The sequence below is a fragment of the Arachis duranensis genome, chromosome 9, assembly GCF_000817695.3.
Source record: "Arachis duranensis cultivar V14167 chromosome 9, aradu.V14167.gnm2.J7QH, whole genome shotgun sequence".
Lineage (NCBI taxonomy): Eukaryota > Viridiplantae > Streptophyta > Magnoliopsida > Fabales > Fabaceae > Arachis > Arachis duranensis.
Genome location: NC_029780.3, coordinates 110,002,937 through 110,019,497, shown reverse-complemented (window position 1 = coordinate 110,019,497; position 16,561 = coordinate 110,002,937). Strand labels below are relative to the sequence as shown.

The 16,561-nt window shown below is 30.7% G+C and overlaps 2 protein-coding genes across 3 annotated transcripts; both read left to right on the top strand.

Moving 5' to 3' along the window:
- The first annotated feature begins 2,413 nt into the window (after window positions 1-2,413).
- Window positions 2,414-4,861, top strand: LOC107467099 (E3 ubiquitin-protein ligase AIP2). The gene is made up of 2 exons (XM_016086137.3): window positions 2,414-2,805; window positions 4,478-4,861. Exons 1-2 carry the CDS (start codon window positions 2,588-2,590, stop codon window positions 4,761-4,763), a joined length of 504 nt encoding a protein of 167 aa, XP_015941623.1. The 5' UTR covers window positions 2,414-2,587; the 3' UTR covers window positions 4,764-4,861.
- A 1,716-nt stretch (window positions 4,862-6,577) lies between these two features.
- On the top strand, window positions 6,578-8,661 carry LOC107467085 (uncharacterized). 2 transcript variants are annotated; one of them, XM_016086118.3, is made up of 6 exons: window positions 6,578-6,815; window positions 7,005-7,160; window positions 7,659-7,739; window positions 7,819-7,944; window positions 8,069-8,155; window positions 8,398-8,661. In XM_016086118.3, the coding sequence occupies exons 1-6, from the start codon at window positions 6,731-6,733 to the stop codon at window positions 8,472-8,474; spliced, it is 612 nt and encodes a 203-aa protein (XP_015941604.1). In that variant the 5' UTR covers window positions 6,578-6,730; the 3' UTR covers window positions 8,475-8,661. The 2 variants fall into 2 exon arrangements, with proteins under 2 accessions (XP_015941604.1, XP_015941605.1); XM_016086119.3 differs by lacking the exon at window positions 7,005-7,160.
- The last annotated feature ends 7,900 nt before the right edge of the window (window positions 8,662-16,561 follow it).

Below are 16,561 nucleotides of genomic sequence, written 5' to 3'. Positions count from 1 at the left end.
CACGAAATCATAAGTAATTCGAATCTGGTTGATTCGAATTACTCACATTTTGTCTCTAGTAGTAATTCGAATTGGAGTGTTTTGAATTACACTGGATTCGGCTATAAAAGGAGTTCGAACCCACCTCATTCGAATCACTTTTCCATTCTCATACCCCACCAAATCTCAAAGAAAAGGACCCAGATTTGCTGCGATAAAAGCTCGAGCGAGATACTTAGTCGATGGGGAACGATCCGGAAAGACTATATCGTTTGGATGGAGTTGCTCATATAGTCGGGGTTATCAACGACGAGATTAGTAGTTAAAGTTTTTTTTTGTGGTTTATTTTAGTGGTTTATGTTAGTAGTTTTGCATGTGGTTTACTTTATTGGTTTTGTTTGCGGATTTGTTGGTGGTTTATGTTAGTGATTTTGTTTGCGGTCTTGTGGGTAGTTTATGTTAGTAGTTTTGCATGTGGTTGATTTTAGTGGTTTTGTTTGCGGTTTTGTGGATGGTTTATGTTAGTGGTTTTATTAGTGATTTTGCATGTGGTTTAATTTAGTGATTTTGTTTGTGGTTTATGTTTGTAGTTTATATGAGTGGTTTTGTTTGTGGTTAATGTTAGTGGTTATGCCAGTGGTTTTGCAAGTGGTTTATGCTAATGGTTTTATTAGTTGCAATGACAGAAATAATAAAATAAACCACATGCAAAACCAGTAACAAAACCACTAACATAAATCACTAAAATAAACCACCAAAAAAATTTAACTACTAACCTCGTCGTTGATGACCCCAGTTATATGAGCAACTCCATCCAAACGATATAGTCTTTCCGGATCGTCCCCCATCGACTAAGTATCCCGCTCGAGCTTTTATCGCAGCAAATCTGGGTCCTTTTCTTTGAGATTTGGTGGGGTATGAGAATGGAAAAGTGATTCGAATGAGGTGGGTTCGAACTCCTTTTATAGCCGAATCCAGTGTAATTCAAAACACTCCAATTCGAATTACTACTAGAGACAAAATGTGAGTAATTCGAATCAACCAGATTCGAATTACTTATGATTTCGTGCAAAAGTGTAATTCGAATCACCTTGATTCTAATTATACTATGTGTAGTTGATTCGAATTAATGTGTGTAATTCGAATCACTCTGATTCGAATTACATGAAATAAAGTTCGAAACATGCCAATTCGAACTATTTAAAAATGTGCGAATCTGGGTCGTTTTCTCTAAGATTTGGTGGGGTATGAAAATAGAAAAGTGATTCGAATGAAGTGGGTTCGAACTCCTTTTACAGTCGAATCCAGTGTAATTCGAAACACCCCAATTCGAATTACTACTAGAGGCAAAATGTGAGTAGTTCGAATCGACCATATTCGAATTACTTAGGGTTTCGTGCAAAAGTGTTTTCGAATTACCCTTATTTAAATTATACTATGTGTAATTCGAATCAAGTTGATTCGAATTAGTGTGTGTGAGTGTACATAAAACCAAATTCGAAACATGCCAATTCAAACTATATAAAAATATACGTGAATAGATTCATGAACCAATGAACTAATTTTAAGTTTAGCTGATTCGTGTAATTTTATGCTTTCATCGATTTAGTCATGTGATTTGCCCTTAAAAATCTAAACAAATATTATCAAAAAGAGCATCTAAATAAAATAGAAAACCTCAGATAGGTATATATTCATATCTATTCGGGGTTGTAATTTGTGAAAGAATTTAAAAGTGTATGGAACACAATGGTGAGATACTGAGATTATATATAGTTAGAGTTATTATGTTCTTTTTTCTATTGAATTTCGTTTTAAAACTATTATGAGCTTAATTATATTTACTTTATACGCATATAATAATATAAATAAATTTTCTACTCTTCAGATATTGAACACATGATTGACCTATATATATTTTAACAATAAAAGGAAATACTAAAAAACCAATTTTTGATTAAAAAATAAAAAAATAATTAATAAAAATGGCAATAACCTAATAAGTTTTTCACAGAGAAAAGAACTTGTGGTTTCTCATTTCTGAGAGTCCAATACTACAACGCAACTCTTTACTCTTCATATATAGATGAGACAAGAGGTCCATTATTAGGAGAACCACATGTTACATACATTACCCCACCACATATAACATTGGTGATGTTAGGTGTACATTAAAATTATTCACTAAAATTAACTATTAATATAAAATATATATTAAAATATAAATATATATTAAAAATAAAATAAATTATATATATTATACATAAATATATTAATAACTGATTTTATTAATTAATTTTAATGTAAAAATAATATTTTTATATATAATCCAAAATGTCACATAATTAAAGCAGTAAATTAAAATTCCTTTGGCAAATTTTGTGACAGGCAATGAGCCAAATTCCTTGAGCCAATATTTTAGGTGTCATATTGCACTTGAATAGCAGCACTGTATAGCAGTAATGAGTGCATCAAATCACTAGTAACTTCCACCCATCACATCTTCTTATTATAGCCTTTGCATTATTTTGGTGGGTCTCTCCCTCCTCTCATCTATATCAAACTTGATGAGACACCAATCAAGATAGATAGAGAGTTAATTCAATTCATGGCTGGTAGGCTACCTGGTGTTGGAGTGCCCCCTAGAAAGAGATCTTCTTCTTCTTCTTCATCATCATCTTGTTCTTCTTTGTTAGAGCACAACCACTACAATCTTGCCACCTACCGAAGAGTATCATTAGTGGAGACAAGTGCCTTGGATGAAACTGCTCTTAAGGCCAGACAAAGACTTCAGAAGAAGCTTGCACAATTTTTTCCTTCTTCCAGGTATATATATATACCCGTTGAAGTAGAAGTTAATAGATTCACTTTTCAATATGTAAATTAATCAACTCGTAACCCTGAAATTCTTGGTTGGAGATAGATGGAGATTAACTGATCCAAGATTGTATGTAGCCATGTAGGTAGGTAACTGTTTAACTCTTTAGTGCCTAACTAAGTGGTTTCCATGTTTAGCTTAGTTTAATTTAATTTAGGCTTTTGTGTCCTATTATATTAAACGAGAAAAATTTAAAGACTAAGAAAAATTATTTTTTTATTAATATTTTTTATTTATATTTTTAATTTATATTTTTAAATATTATTAATTTATTATTAACCAAAAATAATAAATTTTACTACTTCTCTATGTTTCTTTTATTAATAAACAAGTACTTTAGCCTAGGCACACATAAACATTAGGAAAAGTATAAACCACTAGCAATTTTATTAAAATTTGATCGGTATTTAACTAATAAAAACAAAGTGAGTATTCTTACATTTTTAAATAAAATCTTATACCATTAAAATTATTAATAATAATTAATTAATAATTATAAATTATAAAATTTATTGATTCTTACCCATCCTCAATATAAGGCTAATTTTTTTTTGTTATGAAAGTAAAAATTGTAATGTACTTTAACATTGTAATTTTTGGTGTTTTTTAAATTTGTGGAAGTACAGAAATCGGAATTCTGTACCTCAAATTTTTTAATTTTTTTTAAACACAATTCGGACGATCCGATTTTTGTACCTCTCACAAATCGGACAGTCCGATTTCTGTACCTCTACAAATCGGACGGTCCGATTTGTATACTCCAAATTTTTTAAATTTTTTTAACACAAATCGGACGGTCCGAATACAGAAATTGAACGGTTCGATTTATGTACCTAAAAATCGAACGGTTCAATTTGTACTCCGTACATTAAATCATTCCATATTTTAAAAAAATATCACAGCTGATTACAATCTTAAAAAACATAATTGTTAATCCAATATTAAAAATAAAAAAGTGTCAATATAATGTTCATTGATAGCCATTTTTTAGATGAATTCAAAATGCGTAACGGATTCCAAATAGACATAAGCACCACTAATGAGGTTAGGTTATTATCTTCCTGCAACTATCACTGTCCGTAATAATTACTCTGGGGAATATGCTGGTTGCACATGACCCCGGTTTTTGTCTCTATATTCGTCTAAATTAAAGTGATTAGTAAAAAGTAAAAACATGTTTAATTACTTTTAAATTAAAATACACAAATTTATATATAATAAAAATTATAAATTTAATAATAATATTTTTATTTTATTATTCTGTCAACTTTTTATTTTAAATGATTTTTTTCATTAGGATAGGATATCATTATGTCCACCATTCAAGATAATAAAACATTTAATTATCTTCCTTTCTAGAATTCACCGAAGTAAAATGCGATACATGTCAAAATATGTTTGGAAAAAAAAATTGAAGAATAACTTAACAAACATTAACTTACAAGATTTTATTTTTCTATGGATTAATATCATTAATTACAGTTTACACCACTCAAAATTTGATTATGTAACTTAGTTCTTAAAATTAAAAAATGTGCAAATCAAGTCTTAGAAATTTTGTTCCCCTCTAAATGTATGGTTGTTTGAGGCTTGAAGTGTGTGTTTGTGAACATGAGACAGGGAAAATGAGAATCCAATAAGAGAAGGAAAAGTGAAGAAAGAAAAGAGAGATGAAGGAATAATAATAGGAAGGAAGCTATTATCAAATGCATGGTTAATGCGTGCTAAGAAGAACGAGAGAAAAGTGTGTGCAGTGTGCCTAGAAGATTTCCAGCAAGAGAAGCAGATTATGAACCTTTCTTGCTCTCACAAGTTTCACTCTGCATGCCTTCTCCCATGGCTTCAATCCCATCCTCACTGTCCTTATTGTCGAACCCCAGTTGATGCACACACATATACTCCTTAATTAAGCATTCTGTATTACATGTTTCTATTTTTACTTATAAAAGCTTATAGACTTGAATAAATTTCTTATCCCTAAAAAATATTTGTTTTCTGAGTTTAGTTACTTTTCTTTTATTCTTAGATTATTCTGTTAAATATTGATGTGACATATTTTATCATGTTAGAATGATGAATAATATATAATATTCTGAACTTAGATATTTTTTGGTTAAATTACACAATTGGTCATATACTTTTAGTGAGATTATAAATTGGTCCCTACACTTTAAAAGTTTGTAATTGAGTTTTTAAAGAGAATTAAAATTTACAATTTAGTCTCCGCCGTTCAAAAAGTGTTTGATTTAACAGAATATTTTCAGCATATTCTCTATTTTAAACATGTGAACTACACATGTTTGCAATAGAGACCAATTTGCAACTTTAGTGAAAGTATAGGACCAACTGTGTAATTTAATCATTTAAAAATGACAAAAAACTCTTTAGGCTATCTGAATCCACCCCACTCCTCCCGAGCTCTCTCACTCTCACTTTCTCACCTTCCAAAATAGCACCCCAACCCCAACGCTCTCTGTCTCTCACCTCGGCTCACTACCGTCGTGCATCTCGCCTCCGTCACCGTGCCGGATTCACTAATAAATTGAGTTGCTATTTTTGTGTAATTTGTTGCTATTTTCTTTCTTAGACATTGAATTGTTCGCCTTGAGCATGCTTGATATTGGAATTGTTCTCTTCCATTTATCGTCGGTGTTCAGTATTGGGATTAGAAGAGAAGAAAAAGTTGTCAGATGAGAGAGGCGAGATGGAGGAAGGAGGCGAGACCTGACTCGACTCGTGAGCACAAATGCGTGGATCCGGCGTAGCAACGGTGCACCAAAGTGAGAGATAGAGAGCGGTGGGGTTGGGGTGTCGTTTTAGAAAGTGAGAAAGTGAGAGTGAGAGAGTTGGGACGGGGTAGGTTCACATAGCCTAGAGAGTTTTTGGTCTCTTCAAATAGTTAAATTATACAGTTGGTCCCCATACTTTAACTAAAATTATAAATTGGTCCCTATTGTCAAACATGTACAACTCACATATTTAAAATAGAGAATATTCTGAGAATATTCTATTAAATCAAACACTTTTTAAATCGTAGAGACTAAATTATAAATTTTAATTCTCTTTACATACTCAATTATAAACTTTTAAAGTGTAGGGACTAATTTACAATTTCACTGAAAGCGTAGATATTAACGATGTAATTTAACCTATTTTTTGGGTTAATAGTATTGTTATGGATTCTGGAAACTTCTCGCTTTGACACAGGCTGATATTAAAGAGGCCCGATACCAAATGGGCCAATTTAAAAAAGAAGCCCAATATGGAGCCCATTGAATCTGAGGAATTGCGTTGATCGGCTCCGCATTTGAATTCGATGACATCACACGACCAAAGAAAGAATTAGATGACGTCAGCACCACGTGTAACAGTTACATTGCTATAATCCGAACCATTCGCTACGTTACCAACAGCATATCTGCCAACTTCTGTCAACTTTTATATAATTGTGTTTTATGAAAATGTGTTTATGGATGTGTCTAATAAAAACGTCTTTTTTATGACTGTATTTAATAAAAATATCTTTATAAATATATTTTCTGGATGTGTTTCTTTATATATGTATTTAAAATATATTAATTATTAGACATATCTACAAACACATTTCTATGAAACACAAATATAAATAAGAGTTGGTAGAAGTTGACAGATAATATATTGGTACCCTATACTTTTCTAATGCGAACATGAAACTAGATCAATTGAACTAAGTAGGTAACCAAGTTTAGTGACCGAAACAAACACACTCTAATGATGATGCACTTTCAAGTTTCCACACGTTTCGCCAAAATTTCCCTGTTTCATTTCATGGGTCCGTCAATTCTCTGTTTAAATCTTCCTCCTCCTCTGTCTCTGGGTTGATTCTTATCAGATATGGGAGATCTAAGTGTTATACTTGTAACATTTTTGCTTCTGCAAACCCTCTCGGCTACAACTGATTTCCTCTCTCCGATCTATGGTTTGTGATTCTGACCCTTACTTTACTTTCATCTCTGTTTATTGGGATGTTTGGGATTAACGGGTTGAGATTCCTGCAATACTTTTCTTCATTTGGGTCTTCTCAAGTTCAGTTTTTTTTCACCCTTGGTTTGATCATATTTAGCTTGAGTTTGTTTTTTTACTTGTTTTGGATGTGGATTGAGTTCAGAGGATGTGTGCAAAGAAGTTGAATGTGGAAAGGGGGCCTGCAAGCCTTCTAAGAACAGCACTTTCTTATATGAATGTGAGTGCAATCCTGGTTGGAAGCAATCTCTCTCTTCCCATACTCAGGTTTTCACCTTTCTTCCTTGCATAGTACCCAATTGTAAGAACTCTCTCTCTCACTCTCAATTGTCTAAGTGGTGAACTAGTTGCATTAACACATGGTGGTTTTAGGGTGCATAAAATGCTATGTAGTTAGTTTTGTTTCTGGTCATTATTTGGTACCATGCCAATGAGCAACTTTCTAAATTTAAACCAGTTATTATATGAAGCAATTGACTTGCTACAAAGGATGTAGCTTAGTGGAAGATTTTACTCACTGGAATGCATTTCTGGTTGTACTTGTTCCTCAGACTAAGATGTTAAACTAGTATTTGAAATCAAGGGATTAAATCAATTTTAAGTCTTAATGGATCAGAAACGTCTTAATCAAATCAGATGATTTTAACTTTTCAACAGTAGAGCATTGCTTAGAATTAAGATGTGGCCAGTCTTTACCCTAGACCCTCACTTCTACTGTTAGCTTTTTGCGATTTTGACTTAGGTGCTCAATTCTAATAATGACTATGAACCTTCCTTGATAACCTTTTCGTAATTGCAGGTACCCTGAACTACTCTTGCATGGAAGCCCCTGCCCCTGCTCCACACAAAGAAAGAAGATCCAATGAATCAGTGTTTGATGGTAACAGACAGAAAAACTACTGCCATCAAATGTTGCTGTTCAAATTCTTTTCGTGTTTATATCCTTTTTGATCATGTAGCTTGCTTTTGGGTTGATTGTGGAGGTGGGTCATGTAACAAGACATCACCCTTCTCCTACAATTGCCATTGTGATGCCGGATATTACAATATTCTCAATGCCACTGCCTTCCCTTGTGTCAAACAATGTAAGTGTTACAAACCTCACCCATGTTTCATATCATTGGTTTAGAAATGTGGAAAGGTATGATCTAATGTTCACATTTTCCCTAATTAATCAAACAGCTTACTTATTTGGAATTTGTCTTCTAGGTGCTATTGGCATTGGTTGCTCTAACCTGGGAATTCCAATGACGAACTCATCTACCACAGCACCGCCACCAACATTGTCCGCTAGCGGTAAGAATGAAGCTAAGGTCAATGCTCTCTGGTAAAATCACAAATAGGAGTTGCATAACTTGGCTTTATCAATTGTGATTCAGCTAAAGAAATTTCATGGAAAATCAAAGGCTTATTCTAAGTGCTTTCTCATCTGAAATCAGCATTCTAAACCAACTATTTATTGCTACATAGTTGTTTAGGCTGCTTACAATTTTGTTGAACCTTGTTGAAATCAGTTATTACCTTCTCCTTGATTGCAGCTAGCTCAACTCTCCAAGGAAGCTGTATTGGGTTGCTTATGTTGATAATGCTCATGGCTAGTATACAATTGCATTAGGGCTTTTTGTCCGTGAACCCTGCATGTTACTGATCACTGAATAATGCCACACAGAGTTCAATCGCATGATTATTGTAATGTTATTGACACGGAAGCTAAGATTATAGGTTATGGACGTTGCATCTTTCATATAATTTTTGTCTTGTTATTTCATAGTATTTACAAGAAAAAATATTATTATTTCAGACAGATATATTCAGAGCCTTTGCACATATGTTCCTTCTTGCAAACTTTGTGCATTATATTTTTTTTTTCTTTTTGACAGAATTATGAAATTGGAAACTAGGTGAGCCAAAACATCACTCGTTGACTTATAATATGTTAGCACTATAATTTAATCGTGAAATGTTAAAAATTGGGCTCATAGAGAAAAAAAAAATAAACCCGCAGTTTCTTATCTGGGCCTTTGACCCATTACACACAAAAATTTGTCATGTGAAAAATTAAAAAAAAAACCTCTAAAGGATGTGTATTTTGTTGGTTATAGGATGTTTGGAAAAGTTTTAAAAAAATAAAATATGTTTCAATAATTTCTCATTTATATAGCTAGCTTTTTTAAGGATTGAAAATAGAAATTTAATTCTTGTGATACCCTTAGCTTTATCTGAATAGGGACAGGTCCAAATCCCAGGTCATAAAGCTTGAAGGGTGGACTAAAAAACAAAATGAAAACAAAACTTGAAATAGATAAAAATAGAAGTAGTAAAGTGAGTTTGATTAGCTAGTTATTGGCAGGCTGGTTTCTTGGAATTATTAGAACCAGTTTTTTCATTTTTCATTCTCTATTCCTAATGATAGTACCCTAGTATTTAATGAGGTTGGTGGCTTCCATCTGGATTGTGACATGATCTTCATTTTTACATCACATAAATCTTCTCTTTATTCTCTCTCCAATGTCCTTGTCTCTGTCCCATCTTCTTCCTTGCCCTCGGAATTGAAAGCAAAACACACTCCTCCGCCTCCATTCCTTTCACCTTCTTTCTTTTCTCCATGATTTTATGTATCTACATCTGTCACTCCCAACTCCCAACTTGTGCATGTGCTATAATGTATCATGATATCATCACCTTGTATTCCAAACTTTTCTAGTTATATCATATCTTTGCAGTATTAGATCTTGGCGATTTTGTTCATGCCATTATTAAAATCATGCTCATCTCATCATACTTAAATTTGTCTTTATTCTTTAACCTACTACAATCATATACTAATAAATTTTCGACCCAGGAGATACAATTATTGTTCCTTTAACACGTACGAAGGGTGAAAATGACATGTCATGTTTTCAATAACACCGACCATTTAATCTACCATTACCTCTAGCCAATCTATATATAAATACATACTTAGTTTAGCTCTTATAAATATGAATATTATTTACAAAAAAACTTTTTAAATTTACTCTTTGATACAAGCTTGTTAGAAATAGTATTTTCCTAACCAAAATAATGCTCACTGTGGATAGTGGTAGCATGAGTTGAATTAGTGTCCTTTTCCAACACTGATTTCAATCATTCAGTCCCTCAATCAAACCATCATCAAAGGTCGCACAAATTAAAAGTTTCCCAGAAGAAAAAGAAATTTAGAACTTGGCAGTCCTATAATAATCCCATCCCCAGGTAGCTACTGGAGCTAACCTAAGCTAAGGGATCAGAGCTATTTGTGTCACATCTCATAAATTAAAATTAAATATATCCCTCGAAAAAGAGCAGAAAACTGCCAATTCCATTTATCTTCCTCCACCAGCACTAGGCAGATCGAGTATCCAACGTTATTATTAAGAAGGGTGTTCACCCATATTCCTAGTATTTATTCGAATTTCATCCGAAAATTATGGATATAGATTCAACTTGTATATTTATAAGAACGGATTGCCAATTTTACTTAAGTATTCTCNTAAATTTTAAAAAATATTTTTGTATATATCTGATATCGATCCGATCCGATTTGCAAATATGCGGATTGGATAATCGAATCTAAGCTTAAAAATTGCGGATATTACATCCGATCCGATAATTTTAGTGTGATTAATTTTGGTCATATTTGATCCCATTTACCCCTAATTATTATTGTTAAGCGTGGTCATTTTTTGAGATATTTATTACATAAAAATATTAAATTTTGCTAATATGATATTCTTATCAAATATTTTAAAATAATTATTAGTAAAATTGTAATTATAACAGTGTTTATATCCTCACCCAACACTAGGGTTTAGGTCCAAGTAAACTAAAAAGGCCAAATTAAAAGATTGGTCTTTACTACCTACCGACCTATCCAGAAGAGGTTGGATTCGACACAGACTCCTCCTGGAAGAAGTCGGGCTCGAAGGATAGCTGGCATATAACACTTATTCCAATAAGTAACTGCCTCTAAAATTTCTCACCCCACTTACAAGAGTCATATCTCAACTACTCTAAGATAAATGAATGGTTATCTACTCTTAAAAGTGGAACTACTTCAACGATAGTTATTGAATCACCACTATAAATATACTGACACTCCTCAGGTACTACTAAGCTCCAATACTCTCAAAACCTGCTAAATCCTCTACAAACTTAGACATCAGAATATCTTTATAGGTATCACCTCCTATTCTTTCACATACACAAATTGTCCGGCGGCTCACACAAACAAGACCACCTCCTCCTGAATACTTAGATCATTCTTTCAAGCTCAATCTATCACTCTCAAGTTATCTACGTAACAAATAGTAACACGTACAATAGGGATGTATTACTCTGCTTAACAGGATTGTGCTCCTTTGACTCTTCGCTTCACAAAAACAAAAATAATACATATATATTCACATGTATGTTGATACTCAATGCATGATAGTTAAGAAATGAAACAATATTATTATAAGATGCCATTTTATTATTTGTCACGATTGTTGTATAGTATCTTTCTCCATGTAGGGTTTTTCTCCCTTCTTCCATTAGTTTAGCAATTATAAAGATGGATCGTGAATGAAGTCGTCCTTAGAAAAAGTTAGTTTGTTACCTTACACGTAAAAAATAAACAATAAAAATATTTATTTAATTTTAATTTTGATATCCTCTTGAAGAACCAACTCCATTCTTCATTGTCCCACAAGGACAATAGAGTTGTTCTTCATTTATATGTACACGTCCAACTTAAAATGAAGATGGATAATCGTACTCCCTTGGCATTTTCCCTTTTTTTTTTTCACAACTAAACCACTCTTCGTGTGGCAGCTAGCAGGTCAAAGTTAATGTTGTAAATTTTATTTGGTCATTGTAAGTTTAGATAATGAGTACCATGAAGCCCAGGATGGGCGTAAAAAATTGTGTGATTGATAATATGTACCATGGTTAAGTCAAAATTAAGTGACCCGCAAAATATATATATATATATGCTCTTGGGTTGGGTGGTATTAATTAAATATGCCACTCAAATCTTATTTGAAATATGTCCAAAAGAAAAATGATTCTTATTGTCTTCGTATTAGATTTAGTTCGGTAGAATTTTTACTTTTTAAAAGTGATTTATAAAAATTATTTTTAAAAAGATAACTTTTTAAAAATTGCAATACATGTGTTTGGTAAAATCAAACTAAATATGATATTTTTTAATTTTGATAAATACAAACCAACTTTAAAAAGTTTTTTTTAATGTCTTTTAAAGTATTTTTAACTTTTACAAAGTGCAAGTATAAACAGGAACTTTTAATTTAACAAAAACAAAATAAGGTGTTTATACTTTTAAAAAGTACAAATTTCTTTTCAAACAATTTTACCAAACCAAATCTCGTATTATCACTATATATAAATTACTATTTACATTAAATAATTTCATAGTTAATTACTCATTTTGAATTTCTTATTAATTAGTATATAAAATTACCAATTAAAACCAAAGAAATCTAGTATATAAATTAAAAAAGTATTTATTAGTAGTTAGTAACTGTTTTTGTCACCCTACAAAATTGAATCCTTCTCCATGTTTGATTGGTTATGAATTTATGGTCCATATATGCAATATCATTATGATTTGTGTCCAATATTAATATCAATTTGCCTTAAGCATGAAATAGGAAGAGCATCATATAAAACCGTAGTTTTGACTTATAAAAAATGGGTTGGCTTATTAGGAAACTAGAGTATTGTTGTGTGGATCGAAGCTTTTTATTGCTTGTCAATTTTCCGAAACGAAACGAAAAGAAAAACAATTATTGTTAACCAAAGAGGGTAAGTAATAAATAGTTGTGTAGTGCCATTGAGTACTAGGTCCTAAGTCATTAAAAGAAGCAATCTATATTTATTTTGATGCGTATATATTGGTTTAATTTAGATTATATTAGTTGCTAATGGCTGCATAAATCAAACACATTATTGTGTTTCATAAAAGAGAAGTATTATGGCCAGTAATTTTTGTAATTTGTAGTTATTAAATAGTTATTAATGATGATTTTAATAATGTAAGATTGGTGTGAAATTTCATTTAATGATTTATTTTATTTTTTTTGTTGGTTATATGCTGACTAAAATTTAATAAAATTACTGGTTTCCTAAACCTTTTCTTCGTAAAAAAATAAATAACTGGATTAAAAAGACAAGGCCTGCATGAAGTTCAGTTCAAGGAGGGTTATAGGGTGTGAAAAGGAAGAAGAGAGTATCCCGGTGTTAGATTCTTCATTAATTTGATTGGGTCATGGGTGAGGAGAGGAGCTAGAGACCTAGTCAATAGGAATCATGAATTCATTCTTTTCATTGTTATATTAATTATTAAATAATTAATTATTAAATACCATGGTTGGTCAGTTTGATGCAGGTGTCTGTCTCCTTCGGCTTTCACTGTTGCGAGTTGCAACACATAAATTGCACCCCTGTCCCCACCATACAAATTACACAAGAATCTGGCACTACTAAACTAACCAAATACTAAATAAATAGTAAATAAGATATATATTTTGGAACTAAATAATAAGCATCGTAATTCATTAATTACTATACGTATTTGTTTCTAAGCAATTACCCCCACAATGAATGATAGTAGTGTTTGTAGTAGTAGTCCTCTGACTTGGTGACTCTGTGTTCTACTTCTACTGCTTAATTAGCCCTATATATATATTCCTCTCTCTCCCTATTGTTCATTGTTCAAGGTGGCCCTCTCTTCAATCATGCTAGCTTCTTTTTCTTTTTTGGTTCCAACCTTCAAAATCAAACACCACGGAGGGAAGAGAAGACACTCATCTTTTGTACTTTTTTTTGTCAGTAGTACTGATTTTATATATATATTTGAACTCTATCTATAGATATTCAAAAACATATAAATAGATAACAATATAAATAAAGAGAATATGTAGATATAGAAAAGAATGAGAAAGAAAATATTAACGAAAAAGGGTGACTACTGACTAGTGTTAAAGCATTTTTTGGGTCCATTTGTTATTAATAACATTTGACTTAAATGAGTAATGGCGCCCGTCTCTTCCATCATAATTTAATATACGTGGATATGGATTCATATTCATAAATCATGCTCAAAGATAATCCATTTCAATAAGGATAAGGTGAGCGCCGGAACCTAAAATATATCAACCTCAATCTCAATCTATCACATTCAAAAAATTATTCTATTTATTAGTAGTAATATCATCTATCTTAAAGATGTAAATTCTATTAAGTTTTAACATAAATTAATTTCAAGATGATTCACAAGTATTTGATTACAAACTTCCCCACATATATAGTGAGTTAATGCTCAAGATGCAACTGGATGGAGCAACAAATAATTTCTCCTAACACTATGGTCTACCACTCATTCTCAACCACATAAGCTTACCACATAAGCTCTTGACCAAGCACGCTACATAATATATATGACGCGTTCCAATAACACACTCACTAAATTAATGCGTTGGCTTATCACATGCACTGTCAAGGCCATCACTATCGTATGTACACATACGCTCTTATACCTACTGATTTTGATTGATAATTTCATATATTATTTGTCTCTATAATTGTACTCTATTGTACAATTACAACTTATAAATAAAATTTATTTTCTATACACGATTAATATAAAATAATTTTCTATATGTATTTAATTATGTAATATCATATTAATAAATATAATTATCTTTTATATTAGTTACGTAATGATCATTTTAAAAAATATATATGATTACAAAATTGTTAATTTGTCAAAATTAAACGCTTATAAATATATTATTTTCATTTATTGAATGAACTAAAAAATGCATATTTTGTTTAAAAAAGGAGATCGTTGAATGCAAATTGAAACATAGTTAACTATGAGTAGAGGTAGCATTAATACTCGTATCTACTAGAGTAATTATTCGAATGAAAATGTTAGGTAGATAAAAAAAACAGTCAGAATTTACTTTATTTAGTATTTATTAATTGTTGCTGTGTTTTGATTGATTTTTTTTTTGTTACCAAACATTTCCGTTACTAAAATCAATTTTTAAAGATTTTAAAATTAGTTTCTAAAACATATTAATATATATATATATATCCATCCTCAAATTTTTATTTTGGTAGACAAATCAATCTTTAGTATATTTTTCGACTCAGTAATTATTCAAATCAGTCGCAAGAAAATTTAAAAGAGAATATTTTAGTCTTTAAGAAAAATTAATACACAAATTAATCTCTAATGTTTTTCTTTGTGAGACATAACAATCACTCTATTCATTTTACTTTTATTATATGTCAACATTTATTATTATTAGCTTAGGTTTATACACGTGGATGATGACATTAGCATATTGATACACTCTTTTGGTTGAAAACAAACAAAGTGAATAATGATGTTTTAAAATCTGAATTAAAATATTTTCTTTTAATACAAACAGTTTTTTAGAATAAGAAATTGTCGGATTCTTGTTGACAATTTGACATTATGCATATGGAATTAAATTACAAATTTGCCACACTTTTTTTATTAATATAATTTTTACACACATTATAAATCAAAGAAAAATAATATGTATGCAACATGGATGTGTGTGTTAAATTAGTCTAATTATGAAGTAAAAATTCAGTTAATTTTTTGAGTTAATTGATAATTTCGTGATCAAATTAAAATTTAAGTGAAAATAGACAAATAACGTTGATTATACGTAATTTCTAGCTATCACACCAAGTTAAGTTATATTAAATAAAAAAATCAAATAGTTCAATCTTAAATTTTTTAAAAAATAATTTTTAATTATTTTATTGAACAACATTATTATTATTATTGTTGTTGTTGAGTGACTATTATTATGTAATTAATAATAATAATAATTTTATTTCATTTTATATTTTTGTATGGATAAAAAATTATTATGTCTGATAAAAAAATTAAAAATTAGTTTAGATAATTATTTTACTAAAAAATAAATTAGAAACTGATTAATTTATTGGAATAAAATCTTAAAAATATTTTTATCTATTAATGTTTTTTAAAATCTAAAAATATTTATTTTTAAAATTCTTAAGACTCTAACTATTATCTTTATATGGTGTAAGTCCCAATAATATGTTGGGATTGAAAGAAACAAAGTGCAAACATTCTCCAGTTATACTTATTATTTCACCGTTCCCATTACACAGCCCCACATATTTGACCATAAGATATCCTTTGTCACATTAAATAACCTACAAGTCACAAAGATAGTTGGTGCAAGGGCAACATGGGGAATTTTGAGAAAACCACTGGAACTTCACTCTTCACTTCAAGTTCGAGAATAATAAGTTATTGAAAAGTTTGGGGCATGCACTGATAATGCAGTGGTAGATCTGCATTTGAAAGCTTTTTTATGTGAAAGAGATATTGAGAGAGTGAGGTAGATGATGACGTAGACAGGCATGCTAACACGCCCAGATTTTCATAACCACTCGTTACTCGCTACCAGTAGTAGTAACTAGTAACTTAGGTTACTTTTGGAAAGAATCTCGAGTGACAGAGATTAGGAGAAAAAATTAAATGATTGAGACTAAATTAATCCTATAATATTTAGTCTAAATTAAAGTATATAATATTAAATTATGTGTTTGTATTTTATTTGATTTAAAATAATATAAAAATTAAATAAAAATTATTTATTAAAA